The sequence below is a fragment of the Diadema antillarum genome, unplaced genomic scaffold (genome assembly GCF_040938485.1).
Source record: "Diadema antillarum isolate AM-2024a unplaced genomic scaffold, OU_Dant_1.0 seq00001794_RagTag, whole genome shotgun sequence".
Classification (NCBI taxonomy): domain Eukaryota; kingdom Metazoa; phylum Echinodermata; class Echinoidea; order Diadematoida; family Diadematidae; genus Diadema; species Diadema antillarum.
In genome coordinates this window covers 269304-281741 of record NW_027272472.1, presented here as the reverse complement: position 1 = coordinate 281741, position 12438 = coordinate 269304, and the positions used below count along the sequence as shown (strand labels likewise).

The window sequence follows — 12438 nt, the reverse complement described above, 5'->3', positions numbered from 1 at the left end:
CGCTTTTGAGTTTTACATACATCGAAGAAAAAGACATAGTGGTTTATGTCGGATCGATAAATTCTCCGATATATAGCATCCTAAAATAAATGAAAAATAATATATGAATTCGATAAAGTGAGAAGACTCTATAGGCCTATATGTCAGGAGAAAATCAAGGTATTGGAGGAAATCGCCATTTTCCGCTGAATTCCGAAGATTGCCGATGAGTGTCGATACTACCCGAACGACTTGCAAACAGGTGAACAATTTCAAGATGGCGCTGCCCATGACAGAAAGGAAAATGTCGGTCTCCTCCTTTTGCGAGGCAAACTCCCAAATTCCAGAATGGTTACGCTCCGAACATCTGACAGGTGTAAGTATTTTGCAAAGAAATTTTTATTGTGCACGCGCCAGCAAGTCATGTAACATGTTAGGCAAAATTCTGAGGATATTTCATCCACCTCCGAATTCTGTAATAATGACTGTCATTTATTATCATGGTATGGTATGACGGTTTTATGTGAGGCCAATTTCGGTCACGGAATTACGGTTTACTTTTTCTTCTGCAGTTGGATTACAAATAGTCACAGTCCTTGCCTACATTTCATGTAATTTTTCTTGTAATCAAATTGGAAAATTCAAAGCCCTGCAACTCTAGTCTATAGACCAGGTCTATCAGTTCGGGAAACCCACTCACAAGGGGGGCTCCTCCTTATAAGTAACCCGTCCCCCTTATAAGTAACCCCGTCCCCCTTATAAGTAACTCCCGGGGCACCCCTTATAAGGAGTCTCCACGCTTTTTTGCAATGCAACACGAAAATGAAAGGACTGCGGCAATTCGCTTGATTATGTCCATAAAGCTTCACAAGTTTCCTAGTTACTCACGAAATTTGAGCAAAATCGGTTGGAGGCATCATATCTAAAATCATGGATTTAAATGCGATGTCAAACGACCCATGCGAATGCTGAAATGCGAGCGATTACTGGCGTGAGTGTTGCCAGGCGTGGCGGCGCAGCATTCGCATGGGTCGTTTGACATCGCATTTAAATCCATGATTTTAGATATGATGCCTCGAACCGATTTTGCTCAAATTTCGTGAGTAACTAGGAAACTTGTGAAGCTTTATGGACATAATCAAGCGAATTGCCGCAGTCCTTTCATTTTCGCGTTGCATTGCAAAAAAGCGTGGAGACTCCTTATAAGAGGTGCCCCGGGGGTTACTTATAAGGGGGACGGGGTTACTTATAAGGGGGACGGGTTACTTATAGAATCTAAGGAGGGGCCCCCCTTGTGAGTGGGTTTCCCGAACTGATATGCAACCAACTAACGTTGTCGTTAGACCTAACACTAAACAGTGCATTAACGTTAGTTTTCTAACCTTGCCGTGTCATGGTGTTAACGTTAACCTGGGCCTTAGCCCCGGAGACCGCGCCGCAAGGCGCGGTCCTGGCGGCTACCTCGCAGCTGAGCGGGAGCAAAAATCACGAATAACTCCATTGCCACATTCACGGCGACTTCACAAATAAAGCATGGCTAAATTTCCATCATAAACACGTCAGTGACAATAAAAAATGAAATATACAGTTGAACCTCTCTTATCCGGCCTCCCTTTATCCGGATCTCTCTATTATACGGACGCATTCTCGCCGTGATTTTTTTTTTTTTTTTAATAATTACGGGAGGAAAGGGGGATTTCCAACTCCTTGAAAACTCCTACAGTATGTTGGTACACAAACACACATGAATTACATATTACTTCCAACATGATTAACATACATTACATCAAATTTCCTTCCAAATTGCTTACCTTCAGACATTTTAACATCCCCAAGCATCCCCAAATCATCGCAAGAACATGGACAGATTATGCGCTTGAGTCCTCTCACATGTAACAATTAAAAGGTTGCAGTATACACATTACTACATGTGGTACTACAATGTGCTACATCAGTACATGTGTATGTAATGTATATGCACCTGTATAAAGGCTTTATACAGGTGAAGCATTGAGTCTCCTGTATCCGGCCAAATCCCTTATCCGGATGAGCCCCGGTCCCGACTGTACGTTACCTTTTCGACTTGGTTTTTCTCACCCATTTATCTAACAGTTAGAAACTGCAAAATTTTCTACATTTTATAGGAGTAAAAAGCGGCCTGCCCTCGTGCAACAGTAGTGGAGAGACTTGCTGCTATGTATCCATTACAGGGGGGGATCCAGGAATTCCGTAAAGAGGGGGCATGTTTACAAAATTAAAGGGGGGCGCACGCACCCCTCCCCCATTTTTTCTTTTTATTTCTTTTGTTTCAACGAAAAATAAAGGGGGGGGGGGGGCGTGCGCCGGTTGCGGTCCTTCCTGGATCCACCCCTTCATTAGTACGCATTACGCATGCTGTCAATGCACTGCACTGCATGCATGCTGTGCGCGCGCCTGGGAGCTGTGCGAGTGATTGTGAGTTTCAGTGAGCATCGGTGAGCTGAAGATATTCGAGTTATAAGACAACATTTTCTGCATCATAAGCGATGAAATGCATCAAACAGTCGCCGAAATTAATCATTTAGGTTTAATCGACCCATGTAAGTACTCCTAGTAGTTTTTGTTGAAAAATTAAGGAAATATAGCGCCGAAACGGCACCGTTTTGTACAACTCCTCGATCTGAATGCGAAAACGTCACAGCCCCAACGCTGCACGTTGGGGCTCCGCAGTTACCTGGGCCTGTGACCACTGGTGACTGTGTTACAATGTTGTTAGATCATCCAAGGAGGTTTAAGAGTTGGAGTTCCAACTGGCTGTAATTATTCAAACAGTTGTCGGATTTCTGTTGATGTACAAAAGAATTTCACAGGTGCTTTTGTGCCTTTGATGATTGATATTCGAAGCCGCCGTCTTGCTGAGCAATCTGAAGTCAGTAAGATTCATTTTGAACGTTAACATACAATATTGACCATATTCTGCTTATTTATTTATTAAATGAAATGAGATTTCACTTAATGATAAAGCATGTAAAACAAAAATCAATCCCGTGCAGAAATTTGTGCAAAAGTGTAAATCAGAGCTGTATCATGTGAAAATGTTAAAAACTGTACCATCCTGGAAAGCCGGTTTTATCACTTTTCTGCTTAATTCCGACAAATAAAACTGACCTGGAATAATCTTCAAATATAATTCTTTATTGATAGATATATCAGATTAGTGCGCGGGTATCGTGGAGTCGAGTAATTTTCATCTTTATTTCAGCATTTTTTGCGCAATTTCTATTCGCACGTCCTCGTGTCTTACCACCTACCTTGTATAAGAAGGGATAGCGAAAAGTAATTACCATCACAAAGACATATCTTCCTTTGAAAGTGGCTGGTGATTATGCAATGAGACACGAGTCTATTGTCTCCCTATCTGCGTGGCAGATCATGTTTGGCACATGCTTCAAATATTTCTGAGCGGCGGCATCGAACATCTAGCAAAGGAAATAAGACAGTTGTGACTCCATTCTCTTGAACCTCCTTGGATCATCTAACGGTTAACACTTAACGTGGTTAGGCTGGGCCAGGGTACGTAATTTACCAATAGAGCATCTAGGTCTATTCGGTCAGCTACCGGTATTTGGTCACTTACAAAATTTTTGTATCACTTGCCACCAGCCAGTAAGTTCAACTGTCACAACACACGCAAATCACATCAATTCACATACTTGCACACTCATTCACAACAGGAAACTCCCTTAGTTAGCCCCCCTCCAAATATCCATCCAAAATCCTGAATCTTACTGTCAAAAATGCAGAATCGGTGCTACTTTCCAAAAGCATGCGCGGATTGAGCCCAGTTTTAAGATGCAATTTTGCGCCAACAAGGTAGTGCACGGCGCATTTTTCAGTGGACTACTGCTAACGGAACATGTTATCTTTTTTTTTTAATCCCACAGTTAGGCCACACTGAAAATAATGTCCCATGATTCCTTCAAAATCAATCATTAAAATTTTGCAAAAAACCTAAAAAGCCTAACCTTGCTTGCGATACGCACGGATGCGTTTACTCACTTTTGGGTGGCCGTCCCAAAAGGAACTCTTGCCCACAGTCACCAGTAGGAGGAATCCTTACCATGCCAGTCCTCTTTTGATATTAAGATTTTGTACAAAGATACAAACATGGGATGATGGTGGTTGCCTAGCAACAAAACGAAATCTTTACATTTTGTTAAGGAAGTGATACTTTTTTTTTAAAACAGCACGCGTGACACAAATGGATTAGATTAGAATTATAATGAAGGCCATCATCCGAGATATATCATAATTTTGGTGTCAAAAGAAAGCTCTTCAGTTGCTCTTCAAATAGGGAAAACAATTTAGAAAAAAAAAATCCTTCTACATTTGTAGATATTGTTAAATATTCCTAGGGATAGTACAAACTGATGCACCAACTCTACAATGTATATGACCTTGTTGTTGAATTTCTACAAGTGAATTAGGTCAATCACTCTGGTTCAAGGCTGCTCATAAGAGCACTTGTGTGGATGAATGTGTAGGACTTGTAACTTCTTCTTCTTCTTCTTCTTCTTGTTATTATTATTATTATTGTTATTATTATTTGTGTGCATAAGATTCACCCAGGATGCACAATGTAATAATAGAATAAACTCTACCTTCAAGACAAAAAAGAAATATAAAAAGATCTCAGAACATGACAGCTATCACAAAAGTGTAGGCTTATGTAGTCAACCACATTGCAAAAGCGCTTTGGGCCTTGTGGGAAAAGCGCACTATAAATAATAGTAGTAGTAATAATAATAATAATAATAATAATAATAATAATACTAATAATAATAATGCAGTACCTCAAGTGAGTTTGGTTTGATAATGTGCTTTAGTGGAAATGCTAGTATACAACACTTTTTTGCTTGGACATCATCTGTTGTCATATTCACTGTATTGTCTCACTTCTCTTATGTGTGTCTTTCATATAGACCACCATTATGGCCGTGGAGTTTGACGGTGGGGTGGTGATTGGAGCAGATTCGAGAACTACCACAGGGTAAAGATGATATTAAATTCTTATGTGACAATAACCAGTCCTCTTAAAAAATGTATCCTAGATTACATCAATTAAACTTGCTATTTTCTCTCAAGTGCTCAGTTGGCTTTGCTCTTGATAAACAACTTAAAAATAAATGTATATCTTTTGTCTTCAGTAGTAAGTAGGGAAATATTTTTGGTTGAATGACTGTCATTCTTTTTGACTGCGAGCCTGGAGAAATGTTTAATGTTGATTTAAAATTTCAAACTTGAATTTTGGTTTATTGCAATTTTGTAAATTGACAATATCTGTAGAACCCTTTTATTCTAGAAATGGGGAAGTAAAACTATAACCACAATCAAGTGAAGCTTTTTTTAGTGTATGCATTCATTGTGAAATGATAGGCACCACAGTCACATGTCTAAGGATATTTGTTGTGGGTCCCATGACATAAAATATTGCTAAAATACCAACTTCTTGTGGCCACAGCCAGTCAGGAAGCAGGATTCTCATCATTACCATGACACTTTCCATGACAGCAAAAGTTGCTGTCATAGCAAATTTATACAATTGGTGTAATATAGAATGGGGCCCTTGTTGTGAATGTATACCTAAAGTTGAAAATCTGCATAGCTTGAGATTTGCCATCTACATGTAACAGAGATTTATAGACATGAAAACTTGACCTAACACTGCAATGCCGTAGTCATGTCTCCTTTTGTCAAACCAATTTGTCTTGCCTGGTAAAGAGTACACTGTATTATATTGAGCTAATATAAGCATACAAACGTGCAAGTTTACTGAAACCGTGGCAGCAAAGAGAGGAGCAAATTTATTGTATCTATTTTTTCTTTTTTTAAAGCTTGAAATGGCAATTGATCAAGTTATGTAAATAGCAGCATATTCTTTAGGACTGTGACATCCAGCAAAGAGTTTTCACTTGATGAGGTCAGTTGATGACAGTCTTTGTAAGATGCCACATGGAAAAAAAAAACAAATGAATAAAAAAAAATGATGCTTTAATCCTGTGGGTCATGCTGCATGATTAAACAGTGAATGTCACTGTACTCTGGTTACTCCTCTCAAGTCACAAACACACAGATGATTCTCCATGAAGCCACTTGTACTTTCAGGTCGTATGTAGCCAATCGTGTGACAGACAAGCTGACCAAGGTTCATGACAGAATTTACTGCTGTCGTTCAGGGTCAGCAGCAGACACTCAAGCCATTGCTGACATTGTGTCCTACCTGCTGGAGTTTCACAGGTGAGCCTCATTTAGGTTCTATAAACACTCTTTTGACATTGGATGTATGGTAAGGTACTTGTGCCTTACAGTTGGACACTTTACAAGGGCATGATGAATACTGCTCCACAATACCTATCCCGCCTGCTAACCACCCCCACAGTCTCCAGATATCATCTCCGTTCACAGAACGACAAAACATTACTTAAAATTCCACAAGCAAACACCAAGGCAGTCGAACACACATTCTCATATGCCTGTTTCATTATCTAGAACACTTTACCACAACAAATCTGCTCGTGTGTTACAGAACCAACTTTCAAAAGGAAACTCAAGATTAAACTGTTCGAATTGAGTTTTATGCACATTTTTGATGGTATGTTGTAAAAGTGCTCTGATTAGGTTTCTGTTAAAGTGTTTTTAAAGTTCAAGAAACAGTTACTGTTGTTTTGTTATATTATTATTATTATTATTATTATTACATTATTATTATACAGTAGAGTCGGTAGGAATTTCTGAATACATATGTTATAGTGGTATTATGAGTGTTGTACTTTAATCTATATTGTGTCGTAAAACATAAACATTGTTTTTAATGGTTGGTACCCCTGAAAAGGACGGAAACCAATGTTAGATGTTTATCATCTTATACATTGCTTGCTTTTGTTGATAATAAAACCTTTCTATTGCCCACCTACATGGTAGTCTAATGGTTGAAGCCAGATACGTTGCTCACATCAATGAGGAATACTATTCTCTGAGGGAAATGTGGTTCAGAGACCTCCTGATGTTCATGTTTATATAGGTCTACAGAGAGTTTTAACATGCTAAGGGGTGAAAGGCATCTATTCATACAGCTTGTCTCAGAAATATTTGGTAATTTTTTTCATATAAAAGTGGGAAATATTGATATATCATAACACCAGACCTGCTTGTAATTAGTCCTTTGCTATATTAGCTTCTGCTGTCAATATTGTAACATGGAATTCAGTCCCCACCATTTTTTGTCCCCGCCGAACGAGTTCGAGCAGGGGACTATGAAACGGGCTCGGTACGTGTGTGTGTCCGTCCGTCCGTGTGTCCGTCCGTGCGTCCGTCCGTGCGTCCGTCCGTGTGTCCGTCCGTGTGTCCGTCCGTGTGTCCGTGTGTGCGTCCGTGTGTGATCAAAATCTTCAATTTGCTACTTCTCTGCCATTTATGAGCCAATTTTGATTCTGTTTGCTTTATATGATAGCACTACATGGGAGCTTTGAAACTTCTACACAGAATTTCAGTCGTGACCTTTGACCTTGACCTTTGACCTATATTGTACATTTTGCTACAAAATGCTACTCCTTCGCCATTTCTAACCCGATTTCGATTCCGTTTGCTTTATGTGATGGCACTAGGTGAGGGCTTCAAAACTTCTACACAGAATTTTGACCTTTGCCTTCTTTGACCTTTGACCTTGATTTTTGACCTATATTGTACATTTTGCTACAAAATGCTACTCCTTCGCCATTTCTAACCCGATTTCGATTCCGTTTGCTTTATGTGATGGCACTAGGTGAGGGCTTCAAAACTTCTACACAGAATTTTGACCTTTGCCTTCTTTGACCTTTGACCTTGATTTTTGACCTGTATTGTACATTGGCTACAAAATGCTACTCCTTCGCCATTTCTAACCTGATTTCGATTCCGTTTGCTTTATGTGATGGCACTAGGTGAGGGCTTCAAAACTTTACACAGAATTTTGACCTTTGCCTTCTTTGACCTTTGACCTTGATTTTTGACCTGTATTGTACATTGGCTATAAAATGCTACTCCTTCGCCATTTCTAACCCGATTTCGATTCCATTTGCTTTATGTGATGGCACTAGGTGAGGGCTTCAAAACTTTTACACAGAATTTTGACCTTTGACTTCTTTGACCTTTGACCTTGATTTTTTACCTATATTGCACATTTTGCTTCAAAATGCTACTTCCGGCGGGGACATATATTACGCACCGCGTAATTTCTACTTTTCCTTGTTCTTCATTTCACCAGTATCAACCAGAATGAGCCACCTCTTGTGCACACGGCTGCCAACCTGTTCAGAAATCGTTGCTATGACTACCGAGACCAACTCGTCGCTGGCATCATTGTAGGGGGATGGGACAAAGAAAAAGGTGGACAGGTGAGAAGGAAGAAGGATTTACTCTTCCAGTGCCCAAAGATCTGGTAGTCATTTTAAAAGTAAACATTGATCATGCAGAATTGTAGATGAGGCAAATACTAGTATGAAAGTATTAGAAAGTTCTCGTAGCATAACTTTCCATGAGCATGAGGTCTTTAGTTGGAATGTGATGGAAGCATCACTGCCTGGTGATAGAAACAAGTAATCTTGGTTTTTGCCAGCTACTACTAAAATATCTCAACGGAAGAATTTCATGAATTTGAATAAATTACGCAGCACCCGCTGCATGCTATACGGATTAGAACCAACACTTGCTGTTGGGCGGAAGCTTGGTGGTCTAGTGGAGATGACGCCTGTCCGGAGATCAGGAGGTTGTAGATTCGAATCCTGCTCGAGTATGTACGCCCATGATTTCTTTTATCATGGTTACTACTAAAAGACTCATCATTTCAGTGCTTATTTACATTGGTGTTGGCAAATTTGTCAATCATTTGCAATAGCATTAGTACTAGCAGTAAACTTGAAATGGCCTGTTGTAGCATCATTCTCAGCCCCAATTGTGATGTGATATGAACATAAATGTGTCTTTTGTAATTATGATATTGAAGAAATAAGTTTCTGTGTTTGTTTAAGTTTCTGTGTATGTTTCTGTTCTTCTTGTACGATAGGTATACTCTGTGCCTATTGGGGGTATGTTTGTTAGACAACCTGTAGCCATTGGTGGATCAGGTAGTACTTACATCTATGGCTATGTGGATGGTAACTACAAAGAAGGCATGCCAAAGGAGGAATGTGTGAAGTTTGTTGCAAACGGTAAGTCTCAGTTTTCTTTTGTTTTGCAGCTTATCTTAGATATGGCTGGTTTACAGCCAGTATTTGTTTTCTTGTGAATTGTGGTTTTCAATATTTTATTTTTTTTTACCATATTATACTTAAAACCAATGGAATTTTCATGCTACACATTTCCCTTTCAACACTTCCTATTTTTCCAATCTGGGCATTTTCTATGAAAAATTAATTTGTGGAACTGTCTTTGCATTTTCTGTGTAGATTATTCCAGTCCTGTAACATCACAGATTATTGTAGCTTTCTTACCCAGTGATGACTTCATGGATTTAACCAAAACAATAAGAAACCATAATCTTGGAACAGATTATTTGATATTCCTCAAACTTCCCTGGTGTGTTCTAATCTTTTGGCATTCACTGAATCCAAATTCCCCTTTGATAGGAATACATACTGGTAATTACCTATAATTGTGTGTACTGTCTTGAAATATCACCTAAACTGTACCTGTGTGTTTGGAATTTCATTTTTTTTTTCAATCTTTTGACTCTTATTACCTCTGATATCTTTCAGTATCTTACTCATCAGAAAAGTGATGGCATGTTATGCAGCTAATTGTGATCTTTCTTGAATGATCTTTGATCACGTTTTCTTTTGTCTTTTCATCAAGACTAAAAACAAGCATATCATTCTGCAAAAGAGCTGTGCAGTTTCCTTCCAGGGATAAACTTATTGCAAATGCCCATTATCCAGTTATCCCAATATTTACATAGCCTTATTGTCATGTAGTGTTGTATTTCAACGAATTTACAATGCTGAAGAAAGAATTGAACTGAATTGAATTGAATTGAATTGAATTGAATTGAATTGAATTGAATTGAATTGGCTTTTGACTCTTATTACCTCTGATATCTTTCAGTATCTTACTCATCAGAAAACTGAATTGAATTGAATTGAATTGAATTGAATTGAATTGAAATGAATTGAATTGAATTGAATTGAATTGAATGGAATTGAATTGAATTGAATTGAATTGTCTGTTATGCTGTTTTCCTGGGAATGCAAAGCTATGAGTTGAAGGGATTTTGACATCTTGTGAAATGAGTCATTCTAGCTGAGAAAATGAATTCATAATGACATCCATGAACTCAATGAATTATAAAAACAAACAAACAAACAAACTTATGTGGAAAGACATCATGGACAGGATGCTTCCAAAGTGAAGATTTGGTCAGGTTTAGAGTTGAGAATCCCCTCAATGGCTCAAACAAGTATCTTCAGACTGTTTGTTGTCTGTAGCATACTGTAGACTGTCTGTGAGATTGCATTAGAAATGCTCTAAATTTACCAATGGTAATTTCCAAGGTGACATTTTGTCATTATCTGAATACCCAGAAACAAATTGTCAAAATTAAGGAAAACATCAAATCATGCACCAAACATGATTTATAATTGTACATTTGTACATACTAAATACTGGTCACACATGGGAGTAATTTGTAAAAATGCTGCAACTGTTAGTATAATTCCTGTCAGGAAAATTTCTAAAAATTAGACAAGATTGTTTGAACTTATCATGCTTTACCAGTACCCATTATATCTTTTCTTTCCTTTCAGCTCTTGCCTTGGCAATGCTTCGAGATGGTTCAAGTGGTGGTATCATTCGCCTGGCTGTCATTGACAAAGATGGTGTTGAAAGAAAAACAATCCTTGGAAATGAATTGCCTCGTTTCTATGAAGGTTAAAACTGTCTGTTCTAGGAAAAGGTCATAACAATATTTTGTTTACAGTTTTTTTTTTTCTCTGACTTCAACCTTCCAAAACTTTTGTCACACCATTCCATGTAATTTGTATGAAGTACTTCATTCCACATCATCTTCAACCATCCAAACCTCTGATTTCTGTCATTGCAATGATATCAGGACAGTGCACCAATACTGATGAAACTTCTACTTTTCCTTTTCGCTGTGTGTCTCTTTCGTTAGATGATAGCAAAATTGTATTCAGAATAGGACAGAGTCCTGTGGATTTAATAATGATTTAAGCAGACTTGAAATCAATAATAAAAAAAAAGATTATCACAAAAAAAGTCACCAAATCAGGCTTCAAAATAAAAGTGCACATCTTGGTTTATTTCATTAATTCCATGGCCATGTGCTTTATTCATGGAATGGTGTGACAAGTTTGTTGGTGTGTAGTATGTGGTTTAACTTATGTGAAGTTGTAATTATGACAGATTTTTGTCAACAATCATCAAATATTAAATTAGAAATCAAGCAGTTACATGTAGACTACCTAATGGTAAGAAAACAATTTGTTCTTGTGTAAAATATCTCATGCATACACTCTGTATAGTATTTCACTTCAAACTTGGCGATAAAGCCATTCCTCTAACACAGCTCTAATATTTGGTAGGACTTGATAAATACACTCATGTCACACCAGTGATATCTGTGGAGACTTCAAAATGGATAGAACTCACCAGAGCCGACTTTCAATCAGGAGTTAATATCAATCTTTGTCAGGCTTTATTTAGAGCTTTGACTCAGTCAAGTTCTCCCTTCGTATAAGGTTGACTTCAAATTAGGTCAGGGATGATGTCCATGCTATTTGTCAAAGAAATATTTTATTCACAACTACCCTGGATTAGATTATATTGTAGCAACATTTACTGAATCCCTTTATGTTTGTTTTTTTTTTTTTTTAAGTCACACACAGGTTCTGCCTTCATCATTGCTGTTGTTGCGTTATGTGCATAAGTGAATGAGAAGTCATATGTCCTTAGCTTACCAAACTACTTTTGCAGTGTTTAAATATTAGCAAAAGAACATTATGAGATGTTATCAACCACCATATCACTTGTCTTGTGATGCTGAATGTACCCTAGAAAGTTTCAAAGGCAGAAGTTTTGGGGGTTTTGTACTTTTGTTGTTTGCTTATTATGATCTGTTTTTCAGTGTTTCTCAATGCTACTGAAGTTAATAAAACTTTCCTGTTTACTTTAGGTAGAAAGGCACAGAAATAACATGATTCTCATAGCCAAAAACCAAAGCAACCATTTAAGCCTCAAACATCCCTCTGTATGTATGCTGTATTGGGACTGCCTTCAAGTATTTGCTTCAAATTAGTATCTATAAGAAGCACAAGGTTGTAGCCCTGAGTGCATGTATAGAGTGCAAAGTGCTCTGTGTCTTATGTTGTCAGTGACAGTCACAGGAAGTGACTCTAATGTGTATACTGTCAGGCTTACCAGACAGCTGTT

The 12438-nt window shown here is 38.1% G+C and overlaps 1 protein-coding gene across 1 annotated transcript; it reads left to right on the top strand.

Moving 5' to 3' along the window:
* The first annotated feature begins 256 nt into the window (after nt 1-256).
* LOC139712354 (proteasome subunit beta type-6-like) lies at nt 257-11837 on the top strand. The gene is made up of 6 exons (XM_071624184.1): nt 257-355; nt 4941-5008; nt 6124-6255; nt 8261-8390; nt 9059-9203; nt 10794-11837. The coding sequence occupies exons 1-6, from the start codon at nt 257-259 to the stop codon at nt 10919-10921; spliced, it is 702 nt and encodes a 233-aa protein (XP_071480285.1). The 3' UTR covers nt 10922-11837.
* Nucleotides 11838-12438: the final 601 nt, after the last annotated feature.